A 19,393-nucleotide genomic window follows, 5' to 3' on the forward strand; every position below is an offset into this window, starting at 1 on the left:
TCATGAGGCTGTAGATCTCTTTCAGAGATTGCCAAAAAAGCGCACTCTAAATAAGAGCCTCACACAAATATTTTGAATACATTTTAATAAACTTTTTTGTTTTGCTAATATTTTTTGTGTTGACTTTTTTTCGTGTTTTTTACTTTGATCTTTTTCGCATTTGGTGCAGAGAGGTTTGTTTGCCCAGTATCTGGGAGAGGTTTTGAGGGCCTAAAGTCTTTCTTCAATGCAAACTCGATGAAAAATATTCATTTGTAATTAAATAGTCGTAGTTGACTACAGAAAGACCACAGGATTTTCTTAACTAATGAGATCACTAACATTTACCCTCAAAAGCCTTAGTAGCTTTTCCTTTCAAAATTAAAGGAATGAAAGTCAAAAACCGTTATTCACATTGTCATTAAGACCATCACAAAACAACTCGGAATATATGGTTTTCTGTTTTAAAAAAAGGGCTCGTTAATCATAAACGTGTGATGCGTTGTTGCAATCTAATGAGTCAAATGGATAAAGACGTGTGATTGTGTCATCTTGCAAAGCTATGGTGCATATAATTGCTAATGACACGTGCATTCCAATGCTGTACTCACGTATCATCAATGGATGAACGATAAACGATCATATTAGCATTCATAATACAGATGATTGCCCCAGACACTCGTGTACATGATTAGAAATTTCATGTAAGAAGAACTGCTCGCTCTTGCGCGAATGGAATTGGCGGGCGATCGTAAATGCAAGTCACATCCAGTGAGAATGCTCCATAATGCTAACTGCACTTTGAGGAAAAACGAAGGAAGTGAGTCATATGGGAAGTGAATTCTTATATGTTTGATTACACAGTGGTGTGCACACCTCTGTGCATGCTAATGCACACAGCTGCATGTGCAATGTTCAAGACGACACTGGGTCCATCATTTTAACATGTAATCACGCTATAAAGGCAATCTCTTTGTATCCTATCTGCTCATAGATATGTATATGATAAAATAGTTTATTATGCTATTCGTACATGCATGTGTACGTGACAGTGACTCTTAAGAAATGCAGTCGATACGCGAACCAACTAGTTATCACAACGACAGTGACTTCCATCAAACAAACTATTAAATCTGATTCACATACACAGATTGATTTACCAAAAACTGGATATTAAGGAACATTCACATAATTACGAGGGGGAAAAGGCTTATGCGTGCAAAAATCTGATTGGCGAAATATATTTTCCGGCGAAAAACTCACTAATCAGGTTCGCGCTCGCATCTCCAAATTCGCTTAAGGGATTTTTTTGCACTCAGTGTGAATGGTCAAGGTCTCTATCATTGGTTGTTGTTGTTGTTAATTTACGTCGCACTAGAGCTGCACAATGGGCTATTGGCCACGGTCTGGGAAACATCCAGGAGGATGATCCGAAGACATGCCATCACAATTTTGATCCTCTGCGGAGGGGATAGCACCCCCGCATCGGTAGCCCGACGACCTGCGCCCGAAGTCGAGCACTTTACGGCAGCACAGTTTAACGAGGACCAATACCGCACACCCTCGGTCCCTACGCAGACCCTACGTAATGGTCACCCACCCGCACACTGACCATAGCCAGTGATGCTTGACTTCGGTGATCTGCTGGGAACCGTGTCTTAACGATCAGTCCACTGCGGGACCTCAATCATTGGAATGGAATGATATGGAATGTAAGTATGTATAGAAAAGTTATGTATATGAAACTTATGTACGTGTAGGAACCCTTTCCTCTGAAGCCCAACCAGTCTAACCAAATTTCTTTTCTTTGAAATTTGCCATTGCCCTACATTATTTATAGGAAGCCATTTATTCAAAACTTTCTATTATGATTTTGGCAACAAGTCAAAAGCAGAAGTAATAAGTTTCTTCTTTGTAGTAATGGATACTAGTTTGTTTATGTTTGTCTGCAATGTTTACAAGTGTCCTACTGTTACTGCTCTTATTTCTAAATCTCATATCAGAAGGTAATTATTTAAATAATTATAGTTAACCATAATGCTTAGGTATTCGTAGTTAGTTACTGTTTTTCTTGTTTAAATTTAATATTTATTTTTCCTTGTAGTATGTAAACAACGTTGTGAAGACAAAAAATAAAACAGTGTCGCAACTGTTGATATCGGGCGTAGTAAAAAGTTTATACGAGGGAAATGTTTCGAATTTTATGATTTTCTTGCAGCATTAATTTTATCATTTTCCGAATTATTATACATTTATTTATATTTTGCAATAATCATTAATGAACTTACAATTAAATCAAGGTAATGTAAATCGTTGCTGATCATTTATATACTCAATCTCAAATTATTTATTTTTCCCATTTCGTGAGGGTTTTTTTTTCTTTAAATTTCGTCGTGTCATTTATGCGTGAACTGTTTGTTATATATGCATATATTTTATCTGTTATTTGAACTGTTTATTATTATGAATATATAGAAATAAAATATATGCATATGTTTTATCTCTAATATATTTACAAACAAACAGTTCGAAGTCTCGTTGAAATATTTAAGGAGTTTTATTACCGTCAAACAAAAATTATTATGCCTATGTTTGATTTCAATAACGAGATTCCATTACAGTTTTTTTTTTTTTCTTTTTTCATGACAAACATTAAGATACTTTCACTTTAGTTCGAATTCGTAGTGTTATATTTTTATTCTTTTTTTGCACTGTCTTTTAGATTTAATATAAGCTTCTAAAAATGATATTTGTAATCATCTTTTTGCATTAAGGTTATAATAATGTGTAAGAACTGACTATAATTTTGCATAAGAATTTTAATAATTTCACAATGGGAAACAGTCATTGGAATACAATATTTAAATTTATACCCCTTGCCTTTTTTAAAACTTTTATTATTTCAAAGCTAATGGATAATTCCACACTATTTGTAGCCCGGCATGCTAAAAAAAAAATTTATTCGATAAATTTAACTAACCATATATCAAATTAAAAGTCATTGACTGTATTTTATAAATATTAAATTAGTTTTTTTTTAAAAAACATGATACACTTTCTTTAAATCGCATAAAATGCTAAAATTGAGTTTAAAAGTTGCGGATATGACAAAGCGAGAAAAAAAATTTATGCAATTGCAGCATTTAATATTTGTAATTAAACATGATATTTTAGGAGATATAATGTATTTGCAAAATTAGTGATAGAAAAAACGTCATTTTTACATTTAGTTTTTAAATATGGGATACTTTTAAGAGAACATGTTTACTTCTTAATGATTTTATTTTCAAGTTTTATTAAATCAAAGCAGTTAAAAGATATATTTTCTTAAAAATTTTATTTCCTTCGACTATTTGCATTGTATTATTATGAATGATTTTTAAAAAAAATATTAAATAATTATTAAGGAATTTTTAAATTAGTCATGTCCACAACTATTAGTCATGTACAGGCATGACAAGTTGCAAAATTCAATTTCGCTAACTAGTATTTTGTATCAAAACATTTGTATTATATTCGTTACATTCTCTTAATGTAATATCAATTAACCTTTCCTTATCTGTGTTAAATATAATTTTTTGCCATGTTCTCCTATTTTTTCTCATCTAGATCAAACCTTGTAGAGTATTATTATAAAATATAATGATTATTCTTAGCTAATTTTTTAAGTTTGTTGTACATATAAGATGATTAATTAGAATTTTAGATTATAGAATTTGAAACTGATCATAATTAGAATTTGGTTTATAAGGCATCAGTTATAAACATCTTTTCCACTACAATGACACTTATTTAGTCAAAGTATCTGATTTTGTGAAATCTATATTAAACATTTTCATATAGGTCTAAAATCATATTAACATAGCCAGAGTATTTTATAATGTGAATATTAATTTTCATTTAGGTCGAAATCATGTTGGGCAGCCTTGTAATAAAATATTTAGAATATGCCTAGCTAGCAATTCCTATTGTGATGAAGAAAATATCTGCAGATGTAAACCAGATTTTCCTGTGAATATATCTGTGCATTCATGTAAAAAAGGTATGTTAAATATTCTTTTTACAAGGAAAAATACTATTCTACCACTCATATAGATTTCATGTATTAAAGATAAGGACTAATATACAATACATGTTTTTCATGTCATTTAACTACTGTTCGATTTGTGTGATTTAACTTCAAAAGAATTTAAAAATCGAGATTCTCATTATTTCTCTTTTAGCATAATAAAAATGGAGAATTTTTAACAATACTTGTTTCCTCTGAAGTTCAGCTACTGCTTTGTGTAATATAACTGCAAACTTTACAAATCTTGAATTCTCATTGTTTTTTTTTTCATGATTCTTGGTTTTTATATCTTAAAGATAGAGAGTTTTATCAAATGTTCATTTTTCATGACATATAACTACTACTCTCATATTATATTAATTATAACTCCATTATGAACTGCTAAAGAATTTTCATATTATGTTAGCTTCTCATAATTGTTTTTATAATTCATTGTTAGATGTTTGTGTATCATAAATCTGTAGATTTTGCAGGTTTTTGAAGAAAAAAAAATAATAATCTTGTACTTTACACTATTAAGAAACTATGGTTGAATTCATGTTCATGTATCAAGGGATTTGCTAATTTTAAATGAATCACTTAAAAATAGAAGGGTTTTTTTTAATCTGTTTAAAAAAAAGTTATTGTTTATACAAATATTTTTAACGAAAAAATGCTAAATCTTCCTTGATTTGTAGAAATATATCATTGACATCACACAAAGAAACCATTTGCAAATTTAACAATTTTAACTTTATTTTTTAACCTTTTTGTCAATTGCTCCCTGCTTTTTAAATGCATTTATCTCAAAAATAACTTTCACATATGGGCAATTCCATAGTGTCAAACATAAAAAATTAAGTTAAGTTTACAATGATCAGATTTTTATATCAATTACTTAGTATGCTGTGATCAATCAAAAAACCATTTGTTTTATAAAAACTGATCATAGTAAGTTGAAATTAAACAGATTAAATTGTTGATGTCAGACGTAAATCACATTCATTTACAATTATCAATACTCTGTGAATTTATTTGTAATTCAAATGTAAACTTAGCTGATTTTAGAAGCTATCATTATAATGAAGCATTCTAGGCAGTTCTAAACTTGTAAAAATAATCTATAGTTCATTTAAAAAATTTTACTTCGGTGCCAGAATTTAACTTTTTGGTGTTACACGTAAATTTTCAGGTTGGATATAAATTTAAGTTAATGATAACAATTGTAAGTCTGAAAACTTTAATTTTTAATTTAGGAAAAAATTGTCCAAAATAACTGCAGCTTTGTAATTTTTAACTATACAATAAAAAAATCTATTCAAAAATATGTTACTGTTTTATAAAATGAAGAAGAAGAAAAAATTTATATTAACTATCTTTGAAAAATTTTCTCCAAAAAAGATCTTCTCACTTCAGATTGGAAATTGATAATTTTATTGCTTTATTTTCATAAAATTAAATATTTGTTTGATACAGTTTTTATAAGTATTGTACAGTACAGAACCCGTTATCCGGAAATCAGAAAACCGGAAAACCAAAAAAAAGGAATGAAATTCGATTAGTTTTCCCGCCATTTTAAAAAAAATTTTCCTCATAAGATTTTAGGATTTTTCGTTCTTTTTTGAAAGATGTTTACCTTACCATCATTTTGGAAATAATCATTAGTGTATTACTTCATCGTTTTTTCTTCTTTTTAAGATTATTTTTAAAAAAATGTTTTTTAGTTGGGTTTAACTATAAAAAAAACGACTTTTTGTGGCGATTGAGAAAACCGGAAAAATCAGCTATCCCGAATATCGATGGTCCCGATCGTTCCGGGTAATCGGTTCCCTACTGTATTTTGTAAATCAAAGCTGACGATATTAATCTATTTATATCTTTTACTTGTCATAACAAGGTCTAGTACTTACATCTGAATGCGTACGATAAGTAGTTAGCAAGCATTCTTACTTACCTAAGTATAAACATGTGCTTAAACTTAAGAATGGTTTCTGAATGCAAACCTGAATTGCTCACCTTTAGAAACAAATACAAAAAAAAGTCTGTAAAGTATTCCAAATCAAAAAACAGTTTTGTTACAATTACATGCCTTTTTTTGGCTGTTCTAAGCAAAATCAGTTTTAAGTTCATATAAATACTATTTAAGTATTGTACAGCTAAGCAGATTTCATTTTACTAAGGAGAAATATATTATTCTAAATAAATGCAAAAGAATATTTAGAAGGGTTTATTCATATTTCATATCAATTGATAGAGAAACAGCAAAATATGGGATAAAAATAAATGAAAAGTATTGAAAAGAAAAACAATGGTATCTGACATAAAAATAATTAATTATTAAAATTTATATTAAAAGTATTCATTATTTTTAAAATTAAAATAGATTATACAAATGAGGCATGGAATCTTTCAACGAAAAAAAAAAATAAAATAATTAACAATTAATAATAAATATTGTTGTCGAACATGAACTATCAAAAGTGCATCTTTGGATTTTTTTTTTAATTACAATGTGCACATTTCTACACATTTGTGTACGATAACCTGTGTTGATCCAGTTTACTTTATTAAAAAATTTTTAACATTTTTTATTATTGCTGTGAAGTTTTCAACAAAAAACTGTATTTGCTAGAGATTCACTCACAATGGTTAAACATTTCAAATGATGTAGCTCTTCATTTTATGGCCTTATAGCTCATTGAAAACTGATATTAATAAGTTAAAGGTTATTATTTATAAATTTTCTGCTTTTTACCTTTTAAAATGACACTTTATTTGCATAAAAATATTAATTTTAACATTTTGATCATCTGATTGACCTTACCCATGTTTGTAAATTTAGGTTGTTGGTGATTTAAATCAAATATGTTACCTTTTTGCTCAATTACAAAACATGATAGAATATTTTGAATGACTAAAAACAAATTTGCAACATGTTTTGAGCATTGAAGTGATTTGAATTTTTATGAATGTAACTTTTTAATGTCATTTCATTTTATATCAATTTTTATTGAATTTATTGTTTATTTATCTTGACAATGTAATAAGCAACCAGTTAAATTTCCAAAAAGTTGTAAATGATACTATTTTAATTTTAAAAATAAATATTTTGCTTCTTATTCGGTCACGTTGTCATTCATTGCTCCTCTTACTCGCAGAATTAAACTATACATTTCATTTTTACTTTTTTCTTGTGAATTACATTAAACTTTTAATTATAGGTAAACAATATAGTGAGAAATGTGATTATTCAGAAGAATGTTCATATTATGACCGTAATTCCTATTGTTCACAATTGCCATATCGAAGCACATGTGAATGCCATGCAGGGTTTATATATAATGAAGGCGACAAGGCATGTGAGAAAAGTAAGTAAATATTTGTTATACTTACGTGTATTTTTTTTAAAATAACTACTGCTACATTTTTTTATCACAAATAATACCTTTTAGAGTTGAAAATGATAAATAAAGCTTTTTTTAATGTGTATTGAAAGAGTTGCGTTTTACAGGTTACATAGCTAATAAATACGCTATGCTAAATTAAGTTGACTTATGATAAAGAATTTAAAACTTATCATTGAAGACATCTGAAAACTTAATTTTTGTTGCATATACTTGCAAAAAGTAATTTTCAAAGTAATTTTCTTGCATTGAAGTAATTTTTGTTGCATGTAGAATTTTTTATTAAATGCTTTTTAATCAAAATCATGGCATTCTAAACAAAAAGTATCCAAACATTTATTGGGTGGATTGTCTACTCACTAGTTTGAATTCTATTGTTTTAAGACCGCACCATTTAAAATTTATGATATCATATTCTGTTCATATGCTTGTTGGTGCAAAATGCCCTTCCTCTTGACTATTTTTTTTTTTTTTTAACTTTGAATGAATTTCTATTTTTGAGTAAATGTTCTCAAAAGTATGAACTGTTAAATTTTATAATTATAAAAAGTTAAATTTTTTGAAAATTTCACAGATATGTTTCCTTGCAAATATTGCATTCAAATAGTTTTTGTTTGATGATGATTATTTGTGAATATATTAGAATTTGTATAAAAGAATAGATTGCCAAATACCTCATTTTACATAAAATTATTGACTGAATGCTTAATTTAATTACTAAACAAAAACTAATATTTTGTTGTTTTTATGAGCATGAGAATGAATTTGTTCAGTCTCCATACTAAAAACAATAATTTTTCTTAAGAAAACTAGAAAGATACAAAAAAAGTAATGTGAAATAAGTAATAAATATTTTTCATGTTTCGATAAGAATTGTTTTGAAAAATATTTTCAGATAAAAACTCTAAATAATTTTAATTCAATGAATCTATGCTTATCTTACCGTTTTCTTGAAGATGATCCTTTTGAATTATCTTAGTATAATTTTATTTATCCCTGATTTGTTTTATTGGTTTTCTTTAAATTAAAATTTATCTCCTTCAATTAGTTTCAAATCTCAGTGATGACTGGTTGATACAAATTCTGATCCTGACTTGCACCGACCACAGTGCTAACGTAAAATATCCTCTGTGGTATGTGGATCATGGGCACAGAAACTTAAAAGCACAGTTTACTTTATTTGTTTGTAAGGGAGAGCCAGATACTTTATAAGCTTATATTCAGGATTAATATTCATTTTTTATCAGTAAATAATTATTATAATCATAAACTCAAGAAAGAAAGACGTATTTATAAATTTTAATTACTTCTCCAGGTCATCATAGGTATGTGTAAATGGTATAGGTATGTGTAAAATTTTAAATGTATTTTAAGTAAGACTAGAAATATTGAGAAGAAGGGAAAAAAACCTTGTTTAAATTTTTTTTCAATTTAAACAGATTTTTTTTTTCTTACTCAAGAAATTTTCCGGAATTTTTACTTTGACTCACAATCACCCCTGCATAATTTATGATGGAAATTTCAATTATTTGTTTCATATTTTTATTCTTTTCTTTTTATTCTAGTTGGTGGAGAGCCTCCAAAGCCAACAAATAGAGTTTTTCCTACAGTAATAGGGGTTACTTTTGCCTTTGCTAGTATATTTTGTTTCTGCTTAGTTATTTGGCAAGTTTGTAAAAGGTAATTACTTTCAATAATTCTTTATTTTATCAAACAATGCGTCTGATATAGTTCTTTTTTTCATAATGCAAAAATGGTGTTTATTAATGATGTAATTATATCTTTAAATCCATCCATGTTTGAGGATTTTACTGAATATTAAGTTTTAAGATATAAAAAAATTGAAGATTAGATGTTTAGGGTGAAATAAAATAATCTCTGTTTATACAATTATATCTGAACCAGAAAGTGTTTCAAATTTACATATATAAACTGTTATAGGAGAAATAACACATTGAAGTTGCCTTTTTTTCCTGTAAAATTTATAGTAAGTACTAAAGAAAGCCTGCAAAATTTAATTGCTAAGTGTTAAAAAGTTAGAAAGTGTTTTCATTAAATTTGTTATATTACATCAGGGCATATAAATTGACACATTGTGTGAAAAACAGACATTGTAGAATGATATTTTAGAATACAATTTGCTTCACCATCTAGAAACCAAAATTTCCAATTTATGCCTTGCTATTTTTAATTCTTTTGTAAAAATATTTTAATCAAAATCTGAAAAATTCACTATTTAAACTTTTTATTAAATAAATCAATTGCATTTTATGTTGATATTATTTTCACTGATTGCATAATAATAAAACTTATTTATCAAAAAAAATATTAATTAAGATTAATAATTATTTTTATTATTACATACATATGGTTAAAATAGTTTTGTATGAAATAATAATTCAAATAGTTTTGAATTATGAAGTTGAAGTTATATGTTATCTAGGCAATTTTATGCATCAAAACTGCAAGTTTAAATTATATTGAAGCGCTTCTGCAAATTAGCAATTTAAAAACCTATTTTTCTCATAAAAAATAATGATCTTATATTATGATTTTTCAGAAATTATTACCTTTTTTGTTCAAGAATTGGATATTAAACTTAGATATTATTGTATTGTATGGTGAAATAAATTTTGAAACACTATGTTCTTGTGCTCTGTGTTTATGTTACTTCTTACTACTTTAAGTTTTTAACTTATTTAAAAGACTGTGTCAAGATTTTTAACACTAATAATGCTGTAGTTTTGTAAGTTTTTCTTTTATAAGAAAATAATTATTGTATTAAAAATTTAGGGAAATAGTGCATTTCAAAAATGTATTAATTTTTTTCACTTAAATGTTTCGTAATGTTAACTATCTTTTTGTATTTCAGGCAAAATTTATACCCTGGTATATTTGGTAGAAGTAATGTGACATCACGTTCTCAGTATCTACCTACAAGTAGGGATAGTCAAAGACCACTGCCAAGTGCACCTCATTTGGACGAAGCTTTGCCTAATTATGATACGGTTTTAAAAGTAAAATACTTTTAATGAATGTAGTACTCTTTGTACATTTGAATTAATGTTATAGAGTTTTGTGTCCCATTTATTTTACTATTTCTAACAACAGAATTGCATCTAAAATTTATTAACTTGTTTTTAGCTGTCTGGGATGCATGCAAAGTTTAAATTTATTTAAAAAAAAAAAAAAACATGTTCCAAACTCAAGATAATATATTTAAATTATCAAAAACTTAGCGCAATTACTTAACTTTAAAACTTTGTGCTTTTCAAAAACTTTGTGCTAGCTTTCTGCTATTGCACTATATAAGTATGGAAAATATCAAAGCATAAGGCATTAAACTTTTTCAACACCTTTTTCTGTCGGCTCCTATTGCAAATTTTACTGTAAGCCCAATATTTTACCAAATTCATATGGGTGAAAAAGGTACTGGAAAGAAAGAAATTTGAAATTATGAACAAAAATTATGCAAGCTACATCAAAAATTAAGATTTTTTTGATGGTTAATGCAATAATACCAACCCATTTAGTTCATTGCACCTAATCTTATAAATAGTTATGAAAGAGAAAGTTGCTCTAAATTCTAGTATTAAACAAAAAAAATTCATAGAGCAAATACCGTCCTTAAAAATTCTACACTGTCAATCAAAATTTATACATACAGGGTGTCTCAAAATTCATGGTACTCAAAACTCATGGTAGTTGTGAGAGAACACAACTAGACAAGCACAATTCATAGTCTAAACTCAAGTTATAAAGCGCTAGAAAGCACCAACCAGTGACTGCCATTATCAGGCTGTTCTTAGCTGCTGTCTTCATTCGCTCTGTGGATCACTGATGCTAGGAATCCATATTCAAGTCAGGAGAAAGCCGAGATGCATTACATGCGCAAAGCTGCCAATAGCAATTCAAGGGAAGCTGAAAGATTGCACAGCGAGCATTTTTCTATAATATGTGCCTCTGATGTGAAGACATTGTGCACAATTATCTGATAATGACATTTCTACTACCAGCATGCCTGAATAGAGATCCATACCTTGTGATTTTTTAAGAAGTGTTGCCCAAACTATTAAACCGTGTTTCAGCACACATCACACGTGATTCCAACACCATGGAGCAACATTCCATGACATCGTGGATGTGCATAACACTTTAGATATCATGTATCTGGGTCAATGGATAGGTTGTGATGGTCCAATCAATTGGCCGACCTGCTCGCCCAATTTGTCATGTCTGCCCTTTTTTTTGTCTGGGATTATATGAAAAACCTCGTCCACAACAACGGTCCCATAAATCTGCAGAAGCCTTTGTTGCCCAGATATCCGTAGCTCCTGACATCCTAAAAGAGATCTCTGTTGTTTCGCCTGCATTAATGTTGGTGCCTGCAATTTTGTGCAGTTTCTGTGATGGTGGACTTAGTGTTGTTTAATTTCATTTAGTTGAATGAAATGTTTTTCTTCATTTATTGGTTTCATTTCATTCCTCTATGCATCTTGTTTCCCATCATTTTGTAACACAGCATGTTTCATGCTCTTGAGCTTTACGGTTTGTGTTACGACCATGGATTTTATGCTGATTTGTGACTATCTACTTGTTCTCTTCCACCCTCTTACGTATATACGATGACTTTTAGGGTACCCTGCATGCATGTATAAACAGTTTAAAAATTATAATAAGAAAATAAAATCATTTCATTTTAATGGAATGAGAGAGAACGCAGAAGATGCATGTTTTTGTCTTACTCTATTTAAAGGTTCCTGGTAAAATAAAAAAACTTATAAACATACAAATACTGATACTTATTAACATATTGAACAGTTGCTCAATACAATACTTAGGAATTAAAAATGTAAATATTGTAATTGATCATAGTTGTAACTATTACAAGTGGTTAGTATTTTAATATTGTTCTTCTAAATTAATTCTGATTATAAAACTTTTTAACAAGAGAAACAAATGAATAAACATAAATTGAATATGTTTTTTATAATAATTTGTTGAAACATCAACTTGCTTTTCTAAATTAATAAATAATGACGCTATATATCTTGGAGCTTAATGTTTTTCATATAAGACTTATTGTGGTAAATGTTTTACATTATATTTTCAATGCTGTATCTATTCTACTTTGACTCTATTATGTAATATCATACATTAGTAATGACTAACAATGAATTAGTTTATTTTTTAAATCACACTGATTATATGTTTTTAATTTAAACTTTGCTTTTCGTACCATAAGTGTGAATGTTTTTTTTTAATGTAAGATTTATATAATTTCTAACTTACTACTATATATTTTGTTATAAAAATTATACTGTCACTGACTCTTATCCTCATGATTTAATAAACCCTAATTATGGGGAGTCATAATAGAAATGTCTTGAATTGATGCATTATTTGAAAAAGAAAGTGCAATGCGAAAAAGAAGTTAGTGTACTAGATTTTTACGCCTCATAAGGTGTTGGCCTTCTTAAGTTAAACATAGGTCACATTTTCATGACCAAGAGATACTCTAGTAACTATTTCTTCCTGTTTTCCATTTTTTTAAAAATCAGACATAGTTGACGGGACAAATTTTCGAGCTTACCTATAGAATTTAATGCGGTATAGCTAATTCTTGCTGTTGGAGTAAACTTTTCATTTGATTATCGTAAAAATTAAACTTGTTGTATTCCAAAATTGTTTTATAAAGCCATAATCAACATCCACAAATTTGTTTGTGGGTAAACTAAGTGCATTTAAAAGGAATCAAAAGTCTACATTTTTTGTTTTACTGCTGACTAATTTTTTTTTTACTTTTTTTAATAAAAAAATATATTTATGAACATTATTTCATTATTTTACTCCTTTTTACATTTATCTCTTTAGCTGCATAACTTTTGTTTGTTTTTTATACCTATGAATTCAGAAATTATTTTATGTTTTTGATTTAATTCAGCTCATAACAGGAAAAGTTAAATAAATTGGATGAATAAGAATTCTCCAAAAGTTGAAGAACATCAGTTCTTGTATAAAACATTAATTTTATGAACCTGCCAATAAGTTGAAAGTTTTAAAAAAATTTTTAAACCTTTGACATTTGTTTCATCTTTGCTTTTAAAATTCTGACAAATAGCTCAAAAAATATATCTATATTATTCTAGTATTCTCAACAAAAGTACAACTAAACTTTTCAGATGCAAAAAATTTAAATTTTTTGGAGAAAAAAAAATATGTATACACGTCATTAACAAAATAAAAACATGTATACATCAAAAACATGTCATTTTGATGTTTTTCAATAAATGTAATTTATATATGCATTGTATATTATAGATTCCAATATTCTCAGTGCTATAAAAAGTAGCTAATTATGTTGAATTTACTTATTTTTTCAGAATTCTGAAGATCATGATCCACCACCATCATATGATGAAGTTATTTCCCAGGAACAAACAACAAAAACTTGACCCGATTGGAATATTTATCAAGGAAATTTTCGAGTGCCACATTCAAACCAATTTTTGATAAAATATATACATATTTTTTACAGCAGTTTTTTCTCTGTCAATTTGTAATTACTTTAATGAAAAATTAAGTCATCTTTTTCAAGTATAATGTGATATGATGGTTAAAGTTTCGTTACAGATATTTTTTTTAAAAAAAAGAAAAAAGCATTTAATCATGTAAATGTATAGCTTAAATTTTCATTTGACTTGTAAATTAAATGCTCAATTATTTCTAAACTAGTTTTCTTTATATATATCATTTTTGTGTTTGAATTTTTCCAGTATTACGAAATAAAATAAATAACTTATGTCATATTTTCTAGGGAATTGATAAATTTTATTAATGGTAGTCTTTTTTTTTTCTTACACATTTTTTTTTTGTAATTGTTACTAGTATTTATATTTCAATAAAGCAAAAATTCAAAATTCCTGATAGCGATTTAATGAAAATGCAGCATTTTTTTACAACATTTACTTTAAATGGCCACTTATATAATAATTAATCATTGATTGCCTGCATTATTTGATTTCAAAATTAAGTTTTTATCTGAAATTAGTTTTTTAAGCAATTTGAGTTTTTCATATGATTAGTTTAAAATGCAAGAAAAATAAGCCCTCTAAACTAGTGTTACTAAAGAATAAAGAAACAATTTGTAATGCTAAGCTAGTACATTGAAGCTGCTCTTAAAAATAAAAGTAGTGTAAATAAAGTAATTATGTTTATTTCATCGAGGAAACTTGTAAGAAACAAATACATTTGAATTCAGAATTTTTTGCCATTTTACCCACCTTTTTCACTGCATAGCAAATAGCTTTTTCCTTGTGCTATTTGAAAAGAATCTTGTGTATTGTAGGGAAAACTGCACAAGCTTGTTCAGAGATCTAAATTATGGAGGGTTAACAATATTAACTTTAATAAATATGATCTATAAAAAAATATGTTATTCATAATTGACTGAAAAGTTATCTTTTTAAACTGGTATTCGTGTGTTGTTAAGAGATTCAATACCAGTTTACATTTGCTAGCATTTTTTTATCTTTGACAACTTCGCATTGAAATCCTTATCATTTATTAAGATATATTTGTTTTCATTTATTAAATGTGTCATAATTGAGCTTAAAATGCTTCTTTTTGCTTAGAGAAATATTATAGATTTGCTCATAATTGATTTTCATCATCAAGGAAAATTTTATATCATTTCAGTTACACATTATTAGTCACACTATAACACACACAGAACACTATAACACACATTAGTCACACTATATACAGTATATTTTGATGCTAATTTTATCGATGTCTGACAGCTAAACATAGTTTTTGTTAATCATTATATGAATAATTTTGCTTATAGTTGATTTTTAAAATCAAAGGGAGTTTTAAATCATCTCAGTTACACATTATTAGTCACATTGTAATACACCTCTAACAGTATTTTTGATACTAACCTTATAGATGTCTGACAACTAAACATAATTTTTATAAATATTTTAGATAATATTTCTTAATCTGAGCTTTCTTTTTTTAATATAAATGATGATATACTTTTTTCTACAAACATAATATGATGAGCAGTGATATATGCTAAATAATGTATCTATTTAAGATATTTTTTCATTGAATTATGTCATTGAGAATTACTTATTTGTAGCTTATTTTTAGATACTTATAAAAATTGCTGGTAGCTCAATAGTAATCTTACTGGTGTAAGGTTATAGAAGTCTAATCTAAGTATAATGTTTGTAATATTTACTCCTTTGTCTGAGCTATTTTATCTTGAATGTGATGTTACTGCACTTTTTTTATAATTTAGTATGCATTATTTACCTATTTTTGCATGCTAAGTATATACAATGTGCTTTGATGTTCATGAAAATAAGCATATATGTAGAATATATGAACTTGAACTGTAGGTGAACTTATGAGATATTAAAACATGAAGCTTACTTGAAAGTTACTTCTAACTTTACAGAAGTTATGTCTGAAGGTAACTTTTATATAAAATAGCAAAGATTGATAATTTTTATAAGCTATTTTTCCTTAAAAATGATATTTTTTAATTTTGTAGACATTTTTTACCTTCTTGTACAAACGCATTGTAATGTGATGTCATTTGCAAAAATAGACAGAAATTCAAGATATATATCTGATAGATATGTGCCTGAATATTACTGTTTCTGTAAATGATTTCTTCATTTACAAAAATACATATTTTTCTTACATTTAGATAGTTTTTCTATAAAATGCTGCTTTTTATGAAAATATTAAAGTTTAAAGGTTAGTATATTCAAAGTAATTTTGTTATATTTAACTTGTAAAACATGTAAAAGTTTGACTTGTTAAGTTTCAATGCTGAGTGCCATAAAAAAAATTCCTTTGCTGGAACCATTGTTACCCACTTTGTTTAAAAAACCCATGAAGTTGAAATGTGGAACTCATTTATTGTTTTAAAAAAGTCTAGTTCTCACTTATATTTTTAATTATTATTTTTTTTTTAAAGTTTCCTAAATCTATATCATCATTTGAATAAAATATGTTTTGAAAAATTATAGCATATTAAAACTCAAAAGTGTCCAACTATTATTCTAATTTATGTTTTAGTAATATGATGTTTAAGGAAACCAGAATTCAATTTTCTTATTTAATAATTTGTTTTCTTATTTATTGAAGAATTAAGGAGAAAAAAACTTCTTTTTTTTTAAAGTTTTCTAACATATTCCATCATTGTTTGTTTGTATCTTTTTTCACTGTTATTTTCTTAAAATTACAACTTTTAAATCATTCTCAAATGTATTAGTGAAAGAAATTTTAAGATGGTGTAATTTGTTTTAAAAATTGATTTTTTCCAGTAATTTTATTGTTCTTGACTTCCTCTTTGTCCTGTCTTGATCCAAATTAAAAAATCTTTCTAATATTAATATTAATTTTTTTTATAAAAAAAAATCTTTTTGAGTTTGACAGCAAGCATTTAAGTTGAGTTTGGTATACTATATTATAATTAGTAATCTAGAAATTTCGATTATCCAAACATGTGAACAATGTTCCGTTTTTTTTATTATTTGAGTTTATTTACACTATTGTCTAGGGTTTAGTTAACTGAGCTTAAAAAAATACATTTTATATTGAGTTAATTCTTTCTAACGTGAGATGCATTTTGTTTGTTTATACTGAGGCTCAATGTTATTGTTTATTGTTAAAAAGAAATTTAAGGAGACATAATCTGAAAGAGTCAAAAGGCTGACGCTGATTTTAGCACATTTTTAACAAATGTGTGTGATTACAAAAATTATTTTATGTATGTGATTATTATTTGTCACAAATTTTGTTTAAAAATTAATTCTTGGATGGAAACTAAAATTTATTTTCAAGTTTTCCTCTTTTGAAATGTTTTTTTTTTTTTGTTAAAAATATTTAAAAACTAGAAGTATTCTATAAGCATATGTACTATTTAGACACCTTCTTCTAACTACCCATAATGTATTATTATATTGGACTGTTAGGTTTGCTTAGTTATATTCTTGTATGAAATACAGATTAAAAATAAATGTAGGCTAGTCTGTGTGTTCAGATAATTTACAGCCAATTGATGAGTGCCAGTAGATTATTACTGTTATTTATCTGGAAAAAAAATAAGTTGGATTTTTTGTTCTTAAAAACTCATAACTTAAATACTTCCACACTTTTATATTACAATTGTTTTCATTGATTTATATTGTGAAATGTTACTCATTATGCTGAATTAATATTTAATTATTTGAAATAAAACTAACACAATAAAATTATTCACAACTTCATTATAAATACATTCTGTGATAACTGTTTGAATCTCTGATACTAAACATCTTCAAGATAACAATTAAATTTACACCCTGCAGCAAGTAATATTATTTAAACATATTTTTTGTGAAAAATTTCCTTCGTTTTGTCACTGTATATATTGTACCACAGCTGTATTCATAGTAAAATGTATTTTTCATTTGTCACGTGTGTGCCATGTTTTGAGTCATATATGTATGCAAGCATTGCTGTTTATATATGTATATATTTGCCTGAGAAAATATAATAAAGTCTTGTCCAATTGTGAATATTTGATTTTTTACTTATATTACTGGATACAGAGGAGAAAAGTAACAAATCTGAGTCGCTATTTTTTCTTAATGTTTTTGTGTCTGTAAAAGGAGCTTTTTGCAAAATATTTTATTGAGTAGTTAATTAAAAACTAAACATTTCATAATTTTTGTTTATTTTTTTCAAAATTTTAAAACCCTCACCACGAAATAGCTGGAGAAAAATGGTGTTTCATATGCGCTTTTGAATTATCTTTCATAGTGCTGTAGAAAATATTAAATCAAATTTATAAAACAAAGAATCATACAATAAAACATAAACTTAGCTCCACTCAAAATTTTCCAAGAAAGCGTCGAAAGTTAGCAACCCTGTCTAAAAGGATTTTGTTATTTGTGAATTAATATATTTTGAAAGTTTGCTTTATGTATTCATCAGTATTGTAGTCTGTTACAAGTAGGACTGGGTAATAAAGCGATGTATTGCGGAATATCGATTTAACGCACATATCAACACGCAGATATAGTGACTTTCGATTTTGGCGATGCATCAGAAATCTAATTTAGGCCTCCGATATAAGACGAAGCTCGCGGTTTATCGATTTAACATGCAAGGATCATTGCCTACGCTAACGCTGTCACCACATTAACGAAGACTATTTTGATTTCGTCTAGCTTCGAAGACTGTTCGTTTCGTGATGTTGAATGATGAAGAGCGAATTGAATCAGAACTCTCGGTTTCGCACGAGGACCAGTTTTGAAATATAGAACGCAATGGTTTGTTTCTTTATGCGCCATTTTTGTCTTTGGGGTTTTCCGTTTCAGCATAAGTTATTTTGCGATCGCTGTGCTTTTTATTTCGTCGGAATTTAACGTTTCTTGTAAATTATTTTCAGTGAAACTTATTATATTTAGTGATCGTTGTGCATTATTTCGTCACTTTCTTTTGTCTCTCGGGATTTAACGTTTCTTATCAATTATTTTTAGTAGATCTACTGCTACTTGGCGATTTCTGCTCAATCCCTGTTATCTTAAATTTTCGTTCTGAACTCAATCTATTAATGAAAAGAAATTGTGAATAAAAAAAAGATTCTGCATTGATTTTTTAATTATTGTTTTTCATTTTAAGCCATACAATTTTATATGGGTAATTTGTATTTAAGTAATTTATACTTTGTTACAAAAAGTTAGTTTTATTTTTAAATTTATTTAACACTAGATTGCCCAAGGAAGTCATTTTGACTGCTTTTTAATTTCAATTAGGAAAACAATGATGTATATAATGACACAATTTTTTAGAATTTTATGACTTATTCTACAAAATAGAATTTTTTTTATTGTTAATATTTACTAATAACTTGTTATATAACTGTAAATAATGTAACAATTAATTTTAAACAAAT

The 19,393-nt window shown here is 27.2% G+C and overlaps 1 protein-coding gene across 1 annotated transcript; it reads left to right on the forward strand.

Annotated features, from left to right (window-relative positions):
- The first annotated feature begins 1,838 nt into the window (after positions 1–1,838).
- On the forward strand, positions 1,839–15,787 carry LOC107443342 (uncharacterized). Its single transcript, XM_016057170.3, has 6 exons — positions 1,839–1,985; positions 3,884–4,021; positions 7,249–7,395; positions 8,997–9,111; positions 10,304–10,448; positions 13,815–15,787. The coding sequence occupies exons 1-6, from the start codon at positions 1,931–1,933 to the stop codon at positions 13,884–13,886; spliced, it is 672 nt and encodes a 223-aa protein (XP_015912656.1). The 5' UTR covers positions 1,839–1,930; the 3' UTR covers positions 13,887–15,787.
- Positions 15,788–19,393: the final 3,606 nt, after the last annotated feature.

The sequence above is a fragment of the Parasteatoda tepidariorum genome, chromosome X2 (assembly GCF_043381705.1).
Source record: "Parasteatoda tepidariorum isolate YZ-2023 chromosome X2, CAS_Ptep_4.0, whole genome shotgun sequence".
NCBI lineage: Eukaryota > Metazoa > Arthropoda > Arachnida > Araneae > Theridiidae > Parasteatoda > Parasteatoda tepidariorum.

Coding starts and splice junctions, on each gene's coding strand:
- LOC107443342 (XM_016057170.3), top strand. CDS start 1,931: ATGTTTACAAGTGTCCTACTGTTACTGCTCTTATTTCTAAATCTCATA. Junction 4,022..7,248: donor TGTGCATTCATGTAAAAAAG/GTATGTTAAATA, acceptor TTTTAATTATAG/GTAAACAATATAGTGAGAAA. Junction 7,396..8,996: donor CGACAAGGCATGTGAGAAAA/GTAAGTAAATAT, acceptor TTTTTATTCTAG/TTGGTGGAGAGCCTCCAAAG.